Source organism: Lathamus discolor, chromosome 5 (genome assembly GCF_037157495.1).
Source record: "Lathamus discolor isolate bLatDis1 chromosome 5, bLatDis1.hap1, whole genome shotgun sequence".
NCBI classification, from domain to species: Eukaryota; Metazoa; Chordata; class Aves; order Psittaciformes; family Psittacidae; genus Lathamus; species Lathamus discolor.
Window position 1 is genome coordinate 62,977,795 of NC_088888.1, and position 15,734 is coordinate 62,993,528.

The 15,734-nt window shown below is 39.1% G+C and overlaps 1 protein-coding gene across 1 annotated transcript in view; it reads left to right on the forward strand.

The window, feature by feature from the left end:
* The window catches only part of LAMA4 (laminin subunit alpha 4), a 103,562-nt gene that overhangs the window by 66,668 nt on the left and 21,160 nt on the right, over positions 1–15,734 (forward strand). Inside the window, exons 18-25 of the mRNA XM_065681047.1 lie at positions 3,890–4,029; positions 5,255–5,428; positions 6,454–6,596; positions 6,921–7,083; positions 9,727–9,860; positions 11,048–11,219; positions 13,036–13,167; positions 14,202–14,344. Of these exons, the coding sequence (XP_065537119.1) occupies positions 3,890–4,029; positions 5,255–5,428; positions 6,454–6,596; positions 6,921–7,083; positions 9,727–9,860; positions 11,048–11,219; positions 13,036–13,167; positions 14,202–14,344 (1,201 nt within the window). The remainder of the gene's footprint in view (positions 1–3,889; positions 4,030–5,254; positions 5,429–6,453; positions 6,597–6,920; positions 7,084–9,726; positions 9,861–11,047; positions 11,220–13,035; positions 13,168–14,201; positions 14,345–15,734) is intronic.

A 15,734-nucleotide genomic window follows, 5' to 3' on the forward strand; every position in this document is an offset into this window, starting at 1 on the left:
TCTTGCCTCCTGAAAGTGCTCCAGAGAAGGTCCATAAGTCCATTGACTCTATCTCCTGAAAGTCTGAATCTCACATCTATTGCCCAAAATCCTTTCTCCTTCTGTCAGGAGCTTTGCAATTTACCACAAATGGTGTTAGGGGTACCAAACCCAACGTGGGGCTATCAATGCCTCAGAGCTTCACTCTTCCCTCTAGACTGGGGGAACTCAAGAGTCATGCTATTTCCAGAATTTAGTAACAGATAAAACCCTCACACTAGTATTTTTGATTATTAAATGAGTGCTCCCTAGAACTTGTATAAAAGTGTTTCCCCCCACAAGAAAAATTCAGTACTATTCAATATCCCAACACTGGGTCCAGAACTGGAGGCAACACATTTCTCTGAGTTTTTTATCTGAAGGAAACACTGAGCCACTCCCTCTGGGGATGGGTAAACTCACTGATAGACACTGGACAGAGCTTCATAAGGGTGTAGTTAGTATTACAGTAATTGTATTGCATTGCTATGAAATGTTTTTGATCAGCACAGGGCAGTTTCAGCTGTGGGCTATGAGCTCCAACTCCCATTTTTGATAATGTAAATGTGGATTCAATTGGCATCCAGGGAGGGAATGGTATGAAGAAAATCTTCTAAGAGAAACAGTCTGCTATAGCTTAGACATGAAGGGGTTTTGTTTTATGCACCTTTACACCTGACTTACATTTAACATTTACCAGTGCCAGTTCAGTAGACAGAGTAACAACACAAACTGCATTCGGCTTTTCACGCTCAAAATATCGAGACATTCAGAATTCAAAAAATCTGCTCATACTAGCTGTTATACTGAAAGAAATATTTCCAGTAGCATTTGAGAGGCTCCATAAGAGTGGATAGACCTAACATGGCCCAGCTGTCCTAGTTGGTTATGTTCCCGAAAAGGCATACATGGTACACACACCACGAATTGTACAGAACAGCTCAGCAAGTATGTGGCATGCCTGGCAAAAATGTTTTCTCTGTGATAGTGGGTTTGCAGGTAGTATTGTGACCCTATCACAGTGCCCAGAGGGTCCTGCTGACCACAGACTGAGAGATGCTAATGTGCAAACTACAGCAATGTGTGCCCTGCTACATTTGTGGAGGCAGCTTTTCCGTGGCATATTTCATTTTAAGGCACGATATTTTCTGCTAGAAAGTTCAGGCAGAAATAGCTGAGAAGACGGATCAGTACTACAAAGGAGGTAGTCCACAAATCACATGCACCTGTGACTGTGATTTGCAGCCTAGGAAGACATGTAGACATGCCAGGGCATGGTGGAGTGCTCTCAGATCAGCTGTGTATGTTGTAAGGAGAGGTTGGTCTGACAGAAGGAATGTCCATTGAAGTCCAAAATAAAGTCACAGGAAATGTTCAGGCAGGTGCCTGAAACACTGAAACACCTGATCATCATACCACATTAACCGTGGCAAGTGAAGCCTTTAAGATGGTATGTCTGGATTGACTTCGAATAAAGCTTGCACTTGAGTTTTGGAAGGATGAGAGCATGCCTTGGCTGTGCAGTTTGTCTGAGAATACTCCTGTATCACCATGGTGAGCTTCAGGAAGAAGGATGAAGGACAATTTAGGAAGGAAAACAAGCAGAAAGTGGCTGGCAGCTTATGGTCAAGATATTTCCTCCTTGACAGTTTCCTTTGTATTGTTTTTGTATTTTATCACTGGTTAAGACTAGGGTTTTTTTTCACTCTTACCTTCATCCCAAAAACTAAAATAAAAAATCAACATTCTTCTGTGTTGAAGAATGCCATTTAAAGGACAAGAGGAAGAGATTTATGGTGAGATTTTATAATAGTACAGTAGTAATAGGTGTTAGTTTTATGTTTTCATGTTACAGTTGTATTTCAGGTTTAATAGCTCAAATTCCAAACAGATGAAAAAAACAGTTTCTCAAGGTATCACATCACACACAATTCCAGTTCAGTTGCTGATTACTGAAAAAAATAAAGGTGGGTGAAATTTGCTAAATCACTTGCTGAGCTTGCAATTTTTTACTTTAAGAATAATGTGGGCTTTCTTTCAATCCAACAGAAAACTAATTTCAAAAGGCAAAGTAACTATTACACTTGTTATTTTTTAAGTATGAATTTTAATGCATTCTGGAATTAATGTGTTACCCAGAATTCATTGTAGTTCTTTGAGGTTTTGCTAAAGTAATAGCATTTTAAAGTACAGTAAGCTTTATAGAGAATATCTGACTACTGAGCCCTGGTACATAAGGTCTTTTAGGATTTAATGGGAATAACTGGAGAGAATAAAACTCTATATGGCCTGCTCCTACACTGGTCTTGGAAAGGAAAACACAAGCGACAAGAGCCAGAGAGAGAGAGGGCAGGACTGTGGCAAATACAACTTTACACTCTATCCAAAGAGAAGTAAAATTTGTAGGATTCCGTGGAATCTTCTCAGAGTCTGAGTTGCTCTGAATGAGGCCAAGAGCTGCTTCAGTCTTTATTCAACAGAACTAAAAGCACAGAGAATTGAATGGAGGCTACTCTTCCCTTCTATACAGTCTCAGTACATCTGAGGATTAGCTCTTCTACCTGTCTCTCTGCTATCATCTCAGACAAGAGTAAAAATATGAAGAACACAAGAGCAAGTGGATGCAAGTTGAAAGCCCTAAAATATAACTGCAAAACCTTCAAATCAGTCTTAACCTTTATAGTGAATCCACGTCATTAAAAATTAACTGTGCATACTGGATCTTTCTTATATGCATGTAGCTTGTGGCTAAAATCGCATTTCATTATACTCAGCTAATTGTACCTCCATCTAATTAAGATGGAAAATGATGTGATGTGTAAACATCCTTCAAAGGGCAGCATGTCATTGGAATCTGATGTGATGAAATCAGATTATAATTAGAGGTAGTTATGTTTCTTTCTTGGTAATTTTTCTGTCTGCTTATCTTTCTGGGAAAGGACTTCTCTCCCGTTGAACACAATGAAGCACCTGCATTTCCCTTTGGCAGCAATCCTACTAGCATGTGTACCAGAAGACAGTAATGAAAGTGAAGGTCCAGGACTCTGATTCATGACCACTGGCAGTTGTAGGTAGGAAAACTGAAGAAGTTGCTACTCAGAAGGGCTGGAGCAGGTAGTAAGCACAGTTTAGCTACACATGCATCATCAGCTAAGGCTTTCTACCACTGTACGGTATAGGCCTGTTACCACAGTCTGAAAGCAGCGGTGTTTCTGTTAGCAGAGTGGGTTGTGAACCACTCACAGACAGATCACCTTTGCAGCTACTGCTGCTGTTTGGGTGATAACCTTTAGGAGAGACACACAGCTGAGAGCTAAGGGAAACAACCTATACATCTCCCCTAAACTGAATTTGAAAATCTCATGAACCATAGATGCTACATACACTTCCCAGGTCAGACACAGATAACCAGTGAGATACTGAACAAATAATCCTTTACTCCAGCTGCCATATCTGTAACCAGTGAGATACTGAACAAATAATCCTTTACTCCAGCTGCCATATCTGTAAAATCAGGTTTCGCATTTATTTGCCTTGAAGGAAGATTAAAAGATTAAAATTACTAACATTTGCAAAGCACCTTGAAGAATGTATTGGAGAGGTACAACACCACAGTAGTACCTAGGAGTCCCATGAAAAAGTAGTCTCCTTTGTGCAAACTTCTTTCCAAAAACTTTTGTAATACCACATTCTGATAAATCACTACCCCTTCAGAAATCACTGCCTCTCACACACTACAGTTAGGACTTGTTCTTAGAGTAAAAGGGAGCAGGTGAGTTAACCTAACAGGCTAAAGAGTAATTTTCCTGGTGTAAAACCAATGTTAGAGAGAATTAAAAAAAACAAGCTGTCATTTATTTTCTAACTGCAGTGAAGAAACTTACAGAAGTGTTCCCTGAACTCCTGGACAAACTGCGCAGAGTAGAACAGAAGGCACCAGCAAACAATATTTCTTCCAGCATTCAGCGAATCAGAGAATTAATTGCTCAGACCAGGAGCGTAGCAAGCAAGGTAAAACTTGGATGGGATCTTTGGTTACTAGTGCTTATAGAAATGCATCTTACTAAGAGCTCCACTTTCTCATTTTCTTGCACTATGTTAGAAGCTCAAACCTTGACATTGTCACCTCCCAACAACTGGATAAACAAAGTACCATGGAAGTCATTAAAATCTTTACAGTTGCTATTTGCAAGCAATTAACATTATCCCAGTATTCACAGTAGACTACTGCTACTGCAGTAGAAACTTTCATTAAGTAATTGGCACAGTGTTAAAGATGGCTGCAATAACAAAACCATCTATATCTAAAACTAATAGGTCATTACTCAGCTAGCAGCATTAGTTACAAGCAGTAGTAATTATGGCAATTTAATGCAAACTTTTCTGAGATGAGAGTATTTCTCTTTTTTTCTTTTGAATTAATTTTCTTCAGGGTAAGTGAATCTTTGGCTTACACATATTTAATAGAGAAAAACACTTCCATTATCATACATAAATTATGAATGTTTTTTCTGTAGCAAGAACACCAAGGTCATAAATTAACACATTATAGTTGAATTCATTCAAAGAAGTAAAAAATTCAGTGCATTATTTTATGCTCACAATGCTAGAATATGCTGTCTACACACATTACTTCAAAAAAGAAAAAATCAGTATGTGTGCAGTGCTTTACTGTTCTTTAAATGTATTTTGTCATTCAGGCGTATTGTGCTTAAACTTGAAAACATTTCAGTTATGTTGAAGGCATTCTGAACTAAAATGAACATGTTTTAATATTTTATTAGCAACTCATATATATCACTGTAATGTAAGTAATGTAACAGGATTACTTGTGAACAGAAAATCAGTCATACCACTCCCAAAGCAAAGAAATAAATTATAGGTAGAAGTTTTATAGCTATGTAAGAATTTCATTATGTGCCATACATAATGATGTAGCCCTGATTCAAGTAGACACACATCTATGTCCTACTGAAATTTAATTTACTTTATGAATATGCTTAGGCACAGTTAATTAGGAGCTTTAATTAATTTTAAAATTAATTCCCTTCATGTTCTTTACTGTGTCTTCCAGAGGTGATTGTTATAAACGCACAACTTTGCATGGCCAATATAAAGGTGCCAATTCCGCTCTTGCTGTAAGCAAGGCTGCTGGATAAGTATTCTTGCACGTTTACTGTAAGTAATATTCCCAGACAGCAATAATGTGTCTCACTTAGCACCCTTGTAACTGCAGGTCCAAGTTTCTATGACGTTTGGAGGCCAATCAGCTGTTGAAGTTAATCCAAAGATCAATGTGGAGGAACTGAAATCTTTCACTTCCATGAGCTTGTACATCAAGTTTCAGAAAGACAACCCAGAACTGGAAGCATCTCCAGACAGATTTATTTTGTACCTTGGAAATAAAAATGTAAGAGAATAACTCAGCCAATTTATATACATGAAAAAGTAAATTTAAATAGGTTTTACATTCATTTGCCTTTAGTTTTTCTTCTCACTTTTTCTCTGTTTCAAAATAAGAGGTGTCTGCTATATGGCTGTCATTGATTTTGTAACAAGCAAAGAGCAAGGGTTCCTGAAACCACTGTCCTTGAAAATTCTCACCCCAAACAATGAAGGGCTCTCTCAAAGAAGCAAATTAGACTGCCCATATAGAGTGCTGCTGTGATTGTCACTGCTATGAGCCACACTTGCTATCTCTGTTGCCAGTACTAAAGCAGTTAATGTCACCCACCTGGCTTTCATGGGCCAGGCTTTAATCAGGTTTATGCTGCTGACAGTGTCAATTCCAAACCTCTGAGGTCACAGATAAGCAGGTTTCCGTGCCTGTGGCTTGTATTGCTGTTCTAAACTCTGTACATCACTACTTTGAAAAACTTAGAAAAGGTGTATGTTCTCACCACCTGTAAGCATTGTGAAATAATTGTTCTTTAAATTGTGGTTCCTAAAAGAAACAAAAAAAAACACACCTCACAAGTCAGGTATAATCCTGGCAAGCTGTTACCAAGGAAGGGTAAAGAGGCAGGCTTTTCTTTTAAAGCTTTTCTAGAAAGAGTGTCTAGTGAATATAAATCAAGTGAAGCCCTCTTGGCAGAATATTTAATTGCAGCATAATACCTAGGCTTTAGACAAATGTTTCTTCTTATTTCCTGCATATGACACTGCACACTAAATACTGATGAGCAGCTTCCCATTTAACATGACCAATTTATGGTCTCATGATCTTGTATTTAATTCAGCCAAAATAGGTATAAGTAAAATAGCAGTGACATTTTCTGTACAGTTTTATCTGGTGATGGAAAGCATTTAGAGAATGAAGCTTTTGTTTATTAGTTATATTTAAAGATGTCATTTAGTCTACTAAAGGCCAGTCTTTACTAATGTTCTGTGTTAAATCTCTTTCAAAGTTGACATCCTTCTCCATTGGTGTTTTAGGCAAAAACTTACATTGGTCTTGCAATTAAAAATGACAACCTTGTGTACATTTATAATCTGGGAGACGAAGACGTAGAGATACCCCTGGATGCCAAACCAGTCAGCACCTGGCCTTCTTACTTCAGCATCATCAAAATTGAGAGGTAAAGTGATTCCCCAACATCAAACAGTTAATAGGAAAAAAAATAAAACAGAAAAGGCTCGATCAGAACAGCACATCAGGAGTCTTCAGTGCCTGGTTCTACTCCTCCTGAAGTAAATGGAAATTCTATTTGCTTTTAGAGATCCAGGACACAAGGTACTACAGGGGGGAAAAGAAAGTGTCTGTGGTTTCTCTCTTCCTTTTCCCCCAGAGTACCAGTCTTCTAGTAAGGAAACACAAACCCTTCCTGGAGTTAGAGGCTTGCTTGCTCTTTTTTAAGTCTAACCAACATGAAACTCTCTTCCCTTGCAATTTCATTCTACAGGATTGGAAGACATGGCAAAATGTTTTTAACTGTGCCCAGTCTTAGCAGCACAGCTGAAGAAAAATTCATCAAAAAGGGAGAGGCTCTTGGTCCTGGCTCTCTCCTTAATTTGGAACCTGAAAATGCTGTTTTCTATGTTGGCGGAGTGCCTCCAGACTTCAAGGTTGGTCAGATAAACACTCTGTATTCAAAATTAAATAACGCAAACTTATCTTGCTGGGCTGGATACACAGAAATGGTTAATAAAGAAAATGTCCTTATTTAGTCACTTATTATCTTAGGACTCCATTTTCTAGCCACTGTGAAAACTACTGTTTTCTCTATGATCATAGAACACGATCATACATAGATGATCTGATCCCTTTTAGCTGTCATTCAAGTTTTCTGAAATGTAAAAAGAAAAAAGCTTGCTAGCTGTTAAGTGGTATGCCTAAATTAAGGGCTATTAGTCCAGCTTAACAAAATTTGCAGGCTACCAAGCTTTTTCAATGCTTATGAGCCTTCAGTGCTCACAATTTCTCTTTTACAACTGTCACAAAAATGAAAAGTAATATATTTTTAATATTAGGACAGTGGTAAAGTAGCAGTGTAGTGATTTGTTTGAATTCAAATTATCATTGGCTTAAATCTAGCCTTCCAACAGCATGAAGATTTGCATATGCAAAAAATATGAAGACAATTGCTTCATTCTAGCTCCTAATAGTCAGCATGAATTAGCACCTCACTTCTGTGCTTCTGTGAAAGCACCGGGTCCTCTTTTTGGATTTAGAAATTGTTATGAACAACCTCGGCTATGAAAACTGCATGGGTAAATGAAAACATACTTAAAGAGACTTATTATAAATTCTCTAAGCTAATTAGTAGGTGTTAAAAAACATCCAACTACTGTTCCACAAGCAGCCCTCCTAACAACATTAAACCAAGTATTAACTCATTACACGTACATATTCTTGAGCTTTTGCATTACTGTGACTACCAGATATGTGCCATGGTCTGAATTTTAGATTACTGGGCCATGGGTGTAAATTGCCTGGGAAAAGGACTGAGGACTGAATAAGAGATGCATACACACACAAAAGAAGTAATCTGGCAAATGAGCCCTCCAGGTGTGTTCCAGAGCAGGGCAGAAGAAAGGAGAAAAGTAAAAAGTGAAGGAAAATTGGAACAGGAATGGGAAGAAAAGGATTCATGGAATTGTTTCATAAGCATATAGGTCTCCTCTCCCTTAAGAATGGACACCTCACATTTTCATGTATTAACATACAGTCTTATATGCTAAAAGCTTTTGCCCTTGCTTCCCTGTTACATACATTGTAAATATGAAATGTACCACTTACCCATTACAAGTCTCATACTTAATATAATTTAACAGAAGAAGCAAAATAAAAAAAAAAAAAAAAGGAAACATGAGAATTTAATGTCATGGTTTAAGCCCAGCTGGCAACTCAGAACCACACAGCCACTTGCTCACTTCCCCCACTCCCTCCTCCCCTCACTCCCAGAGGGATGGGGAGGAGAATCGAAAGAATGTAACTCCCATGGGTTGAGATAAGAACAGTCCAGTAACTAAGGTATAACACAAACCACTGCCACCAATAATAATAATGATAAGGGAAATAACAAGGGAAGAGAATACAACCACTCACCACCTGCCGACCGATACCCAGCCCGACCCAAGCAGTGATCTAACCCTTCCAGGTAACTGCCTTCAGTTCATACACTGGGCATGACGTGCTGTGGTATGGAATACCTCTTTGTCTAGTCTGGGTTGGGTGTCCTGCCTCTGCTTCCTCCCGGCTTCCCCTCCTCCCTGGCAGAGCATGAGACTCAGAAAGTCCTTGGGCAGAGTAAACATTACTTAACAACAATTAAAAACATCGGTGTTATCAGCGCTGTTTCCAGGCTGAAAGTAAAAAACACAGCACAGCCCCAGCTACTAAGAAGGAGAAAAATGACTGCTATAGCTGAACCCAGGACATTTATCAAATATATCTGTGCTGCAGATAGGATCTCATTTTGTCTTATAGCTATACATGTTCTGCATTGCTGTCATACCATTATTATTATTATATGGGAAGCACAATGGAAATAATGAGAAGCTGAAAAAAAGTTACTGGCCGTGATCAGACTCTGAAGTACAAGAGGTGCTATTAATATCATGTCTCTTGTACTTCAGAGGTGTACAGGGCAGAGTATCAATATTAAAAGAATGATTTACGAACTCTGCCAGCTTTATTCTTTTGTATTTTTCCCCTCACCAATGTGGCTATTTAAATTCCATTTGCAGTGACCTTTGTTAAAAGGAGTTTCTATATCCTGCTAACTATTCAAAATAATACCTATTGAGAATTAGCCACTAGTACAGACTTTGAATCCAAGTCTTCTGGGCTTAAAGATCTCATTTCTCTCTCTTTCATCACGGTATGAAATTATTTTTCTGGCAGTGAAGGGCGCCTATACATTTGACATGAAATATCTACTGAGAAATTCAAATACATTGAGCAAGACCTGTGATTAGTCAAATCTTAACCCTTTTCCCCTTTTCCAAGTGTTCTCCCAGTAAAATTACAAAAAGAAGTTTTTATTTGCAGTTGCCTTACCTGACCTATTGTTCTCACTGCAAGACCATTTACATGCTCTATTTTAACTTACAGCACAATGGCCACATCATTCTAAGGTAGCATCATCCCATTTGTTTCAAATATGAAGAGCACAGACAAAACTGACCGCAGGCACAAATGCTTTTGTGATATCTAAATAAAGAGTGTGACCTTTCTCCTTTTACTTTTCCTTGCCCTCTGCACAGCTCCCTCCTAGCTTAAACTTACCTGGCTTCATCGGCTGCCTAGAACTGGCTACCCTGAACGATGATGTGATCAGCCTATACAACTTCAAGCGCGTCTATAACATCGACACCACCACATCGCCACCTTGTGCCAGGTAGGGAACCGTCACACCGTCACTCTGCTCCGCTGGTTTGTTTCAAGCGCCAGTCCGGCTGGTTCATTCCTGGTTTAGATTAGGTGATGGTATTGATTTGTCCAGAAGGACAAATCCGTGAGGATGGTATTGATTTGTCCAGAAGGAATCTGGCCACTTTTTAACTCCTAGTTGTGTCAACAATCCGAATTTATATATGAGATTTGGACTCGATGATCCTTACAGGTCCCTTCTAACTTCAGATATTCTGTGGTTTGCTGCTGTCTTCATCCCTCTCACAGCCTTACTCACACCTTCAAAAGGGAAACTGCCATGTTAGCTGGTGCATGATCTAGGTTCCCTCCTTATCCCTGCTGCTAGCCTAGGACAGGACTGCTTCTGACTCAAATCCCGTCATTGCAAGTGATGCAGCCTCAGCCAGTTAGCCCCAGTGCACCCAGTAAACTTGAGTGCAGTCTCATCCCCAGCTAGCAAAGGCAATTTTTGTACAGGTAACTTCCTGTACAGAAGTTACCTTTCTGCCATACACTCTTAAACCCACAACAAAAATTTGTCAGATAAGCCACTCACAAACTGGGACATAGAGCCCCTGAAATACAAGTGAACAGCAACCACGTTGTTCATTTAGCACAGACATAGCAGACATTTTGCTCATATAACAGGCAACAACAGTAGAATCTCTCTATAGATTATAGGAGACAAACTTGCAGCTCTCACTGGGAAGAAATGCAGGAGGTTGCTGGCACAGAGCAAATGATTGCTTCCCATGACACTCTCTCAGGAAGCACAAGCCACAGCTCTCCAGGACAGTGCATGCAGCAAAGCCCACACTTGGCTGAAGGCCTCAGAGAATTGAAATGGGTTTCTGCACAAACTGGGCAAGCTCTTAATAGAAATATGTGTATCCTCATAATAAGGAGGTGTCGTGGGCCTGCATGACAAGGATGAGCAAAGCATTTACATACAACACAGGACAAAAGTACAATGTGACGTGAAGGATTTAGATATACCTTCAAAGCTACACACTAGTTTTTAGAGAAAAATCACAGAAAGAATTTGAGAGAAAAATAGTCAATCTCACTGCTGCTAGGAAGAAGCAGCAGTTCAGAAAAATTAAAGGCCTTCAAATTTCTACAAATTAAAATGGGGATATACCAAATATTACTTCCCTCCTTGCTTTTTCATAGAAATAAGTTGGCTTTCACCCAGAGCCGGGCAGTGAGCTATTTCTTTGACGGCTCTGGCTATGCCTTGGCAAGAAACATTGAGAGAAGGGGAAGATTCAGCCAGGTGACTCGGTTTGACATAGAAGTTCGAACACCTACAGACAATGGATTGATCCTGCTGATGATTAATGGGGTGAGTACCAAATCCTGCTGGTATCCTTTATCCATGAGAACTACATGTTGCCTAGTATTTAGAATATCATGGAAAATGCAAAATGCTTATGTCCTGACATTAAAGTTCTGTAAAGAAGAAATACTTCGTGTTCATCTCATCTACACTAGGAGGGAACTGGAACTTGATCCTCAAAGGCCCAAGGAAGCTGAGGCCCTGAGTTGGACTCTGCTCTCATCCAGAGACAGTCAGGATTTCAGGGCAGTCATACCCTTGTGATGATACTTTGAGAGAGACTCCTTAACTTTGAGTTAAGCCCAGTAGTTGCCCTTTTATTTAAATGTGAACGCATAGTCAAAGCAATAGGAAATTTCTGCAAGTAGCTCCCATTAAGCAGCCACTTTGTAGTAGTTGGCACTTTACAACAATGTCTCAGGGTATACTAGAGTTGAATATTTAAGTTACTGAAAATAGAAAGTAGCCAAAAATAAAGACTTTATCCAAACATCACCAGCTGTTTAGAGGTTTGAGGGTGTTTCAGACTCTGTAAGGGCTTGCAGAAAGTAGACTCCACATGCAAAAAATATCCTCTGAAGACAAACTCTGATTTTTTTTTTCCTTTGGGAATCTACACATCAACCTCCCGAGCCCTGTATGGGTTACAATTTGGTAAAGCCACAGAAAACATTTTACTATGTAGATGCTCTCCATAGATACATGTGTGTTACAGTGGAAACTGCAATCAAGTTGGATGTTAGCTGTGGAAGACATGCCTGCCCAAAGGCACTTTTAGAAGGACTGTGTAAGCAAGCCAGTCCATTATTCAGTTCTGCAAATGCAGCTCATAAATATTCTGGATGTAATCCCTGTTTCATTTTTAAGCTGTGCAAAACAGACCCAAGTGGCAGTTTCATTTTAAAGCACTAGATTAAAACCTACTTTTGCTACTTTAAGTAATGACTTCTGAAGGTGGACTTATTTGTGTCAGAGACAGCAGTACTTGGCCTGCAGTAGTTTTTTGAGAATTATTGTTCCCATGTTTCCATTAGGCATGGGAACAAGAGGATGAACACTAGGAGAGAAGACAAACATTAGCTTTGAAAGCAGTAACCCAGATGCACAGCTGCTGTAAACTGTCCTTTCTGCTTCTTTATGTTCAGTTTTGGAACAAGACTAATTCTATGGTACAGATCTTCATTTCAAGCACTCCCTAAAGGTTTTCTGAAGTAGAGTTCCTTTTTATAAAGTCTAAGTCACCCAGCCACAAAACAGAAGCCAAACTATGAAGCAGGAACAGTCAGGAAATCCAAAAACCAAATACACAGTAAATACACTCTAGCTATTTCTCAGCTTTCAGCAAATACATCAGTGCTGATCAGGGCTGTGAGAAGATATAATCCTGAGCTATTACATGAGTCCTGACAGAAGCTGCTAATGCACATACAGCCATCCTAGCACAACATCCTAGCACTATTTCCAGTATAGCATCTTTCATCTGGGGCATGTGGTACTACTAAGACAGTAAATAGATGTGTTTGCTTTAGGAATATGTTGCTGGTAAAGAATATCGATATTACTGTAATACCAAATCCTATTTCTACAGGAAAACTGTTCACTAAGTCTTCAAATAAGTGCTGTCCATCAATTATGTGTGCACAACTGTATGTACACATATATTATATACATCAAAACAATCCAGAAACTGTGCTACAGTACTGCAAATAAAAAGACCTCTTCCCAGCATGCTTTTCACAATGACACTCTCATAATACTGTTTATTTTTTTTATTACTGCCACAATCATAGTGCTTTTCTGACTGCTGTTTTGTTTTATACAGAGTATGTTCTTCAGTCTAGAGATGCACAATGGTTTCTTGTACCTCCGCTATGACTTCGGTTTCAGTACCGGTCCTGTGCTACTAGAGGACTCCATGAAGAAGGCTCAGATTAATGACGCTAAATTTCATGAGGTAGAGATGTGGTTACAATCACAGCCATTTGACCAACTACCCCAGCAGTTCCAAAGCAGCCATAACTTGCTTCAACACCAATGAAAGGAGAAAAGTATGAGGGGCCAGAAGGTGATGCAGTAGAGCAGGCAGAAGAGTAGAGCACTCACACGCTTGCCTTGCATGTGAACAAGCACATGCAAGTCCCAGCACTACTGAGTGGTAGCAAGGGAAGGCTCTCCCTGCCCTCCTGGTAATCACTGCTTGTGGACAGATTCCTCATCTTACTAGCCAAGAACAGGGCAATTCACACGGGAGAAAAAGTGATATTAATTCAAAATGAAATTATATCCAGGACAACTATATCATTCAAATGTACAACTCTCCTCAACTTAAAATGTGTCATTATGTTGACTTGACCACCTTAGTTATTGTATTGCAAGAAATACAGCATTTTTCATTACATGGGAAGGGAAAATTCATTTTATAGCAGTCATTTAAATATGTATGTAATAAATATATACATATACATTTAAATATGTGTAACAGTGACAGTAGCAAATCCCTCTCAGTGTCTTGCTTCTCCTGTCATTTACTTGGTGTAAATCCAAAGTCTGATTCCTGATCCACAATGACAGCTACAATTCTGTTCAACACATTTTAGCAGTGCACAATTAAGCCTTTTACACTTTGACAATGAAAAAAAGTTTGTAAGATTTATTCCCTAACTTCTTGGATAAATCAAGAAAGCACTCTTAAATTAATGGAGCTTATCTGTTTGCTGCAGTATAGAGTTTGATATGGGGTACTTACATGTGGATTTATTTCTAAATGAAATATCCTGTGGTTTCAGTCATTGGAGAAATTGTGACATCAAAATAAGCTCCCTCCTAGTAATTGTTGTCAGCCTCTCCTGATTTACAAACAACTTTTTTGATACATGGGAGGAATTTTCAAACAAAGAGATAGAGATGCAATCAATTTTGGAAAATGACCATGACAACTTACACAAGATGACATTTTGGGCACTTGTAAGCACATGTTTTTCTTTACAGATTTCTATTATATATCATAATTCTAAGAAGATGATCTTGGTAGTAGACAGGCGACATATAAAAAGTGTGGACAATGAAAGAACAGCAATGCCATTCACAGACATCTATATTGGAGGAGCACCTGCTGAAGTCTTGCACTCCAGGTTGGTTTGTAATCATTATCTTGAAGTAATCACCATATTTAAGTTATGTTTTCTGACCTGTGCTGAAGTGCTTACAATAAACATTTTTCCCAGCCTCAATACTTACAAACAAGCCCTCGGACACCCTTCTAAGTGTGTCTCAGAGCTCTGAAGTACCAAGGGTTAGGCTTGACCCAACACAGGTAAATTCTGCTGAAACTGGTCTAGTTTTAGGGTAACAGACTGTTGTCTTCTTAAACCAAAATGTCATTTTCCAAGAACACAGGAATACACAGAACCACTATTCCACCTTGCTCTGCAAAAAGTGATCTTTGTAAAATAGGAGTGCACTGGCTGAAGACCCTCTACCAACTGCATTTTCAAATCTAAAGATGGTATTTTTCCTGTCATGTCCTTCAGTTCTGATCCACCTCAGGCTCTCTCCTGACCCAAGTCAGCTGGCTCTGTGTAGGCGTGGGAAGAAAAGAAAAAGTCTCATTTTCCCATTGTACCATTTGACAGAAGCCAAGTTTAATCTCACTGGACTATATAACTCTCATTTCCTGCAGTGGGAATCTCCCGGACCAGGGTCATGCTCTAGGAGAGCACACTGGCTGCTTGAAGAAGAGTATGCTCTTCTGACAGGCAATATTCATTCCTGAGGTCAGATAGCAAGGCCAGCATTTTCAGAAGGGCTCCAGCTGCTGTTTCAAGTGTCACAACTGCTAACGGCAATACCATCCCTCTTTAAAATACTCTCTATGTAAAAAAATAAAGGGAAGATAGCAAATGCTGCACAATGGTTTCCAGTAGTGGCAGATCTCCTGAAACCTTTTGTTGTTAGGAGAGCCTGCTGAATCGATAAATAATGTCTGAGACATAAACCACTTACAGATTAAGCTAGGGACAAACTTCATGTAAAGAAAGGAGGAAAGGAAAGGCGAAGGAGTATGTAATTTATCTGGCCTTTCAAATAGTTCTTTACAAAGGTCTGTCATAAGGGGCTGTTAAGAAAACTAGTGGGGTAGAGAGGGAAGGCTTGCAGTGGATTAGTATGCAGCTGGGAAAGAGAAAATAGGATGTAGGAGTAACTCTTCAATTTTCCAAGTATATAAAGTCTATAGCATATGCCCAAAGGATATCTCTCTGGGCTGCTATTAAACACATTAATGATCTAGAAAGCAATGACAAAAGGATGGTAAAAATTACTTTGGTTAATCAAGCCTAGAGAACACTGAAAAAAGCCCAGAAGGACCTAGAAATCTAGGCAGTTAAGCAGCTCAATGGCAGATGAGACTTATTCACAAATGTAGGATACAAGATGAATTACAGGAATTATGCTCACAATTTTCTTGCAAAAGTTTATCTTGCAAAACACCTGGAAGGTACTGTCAAAGCAGTAAAAATAGCA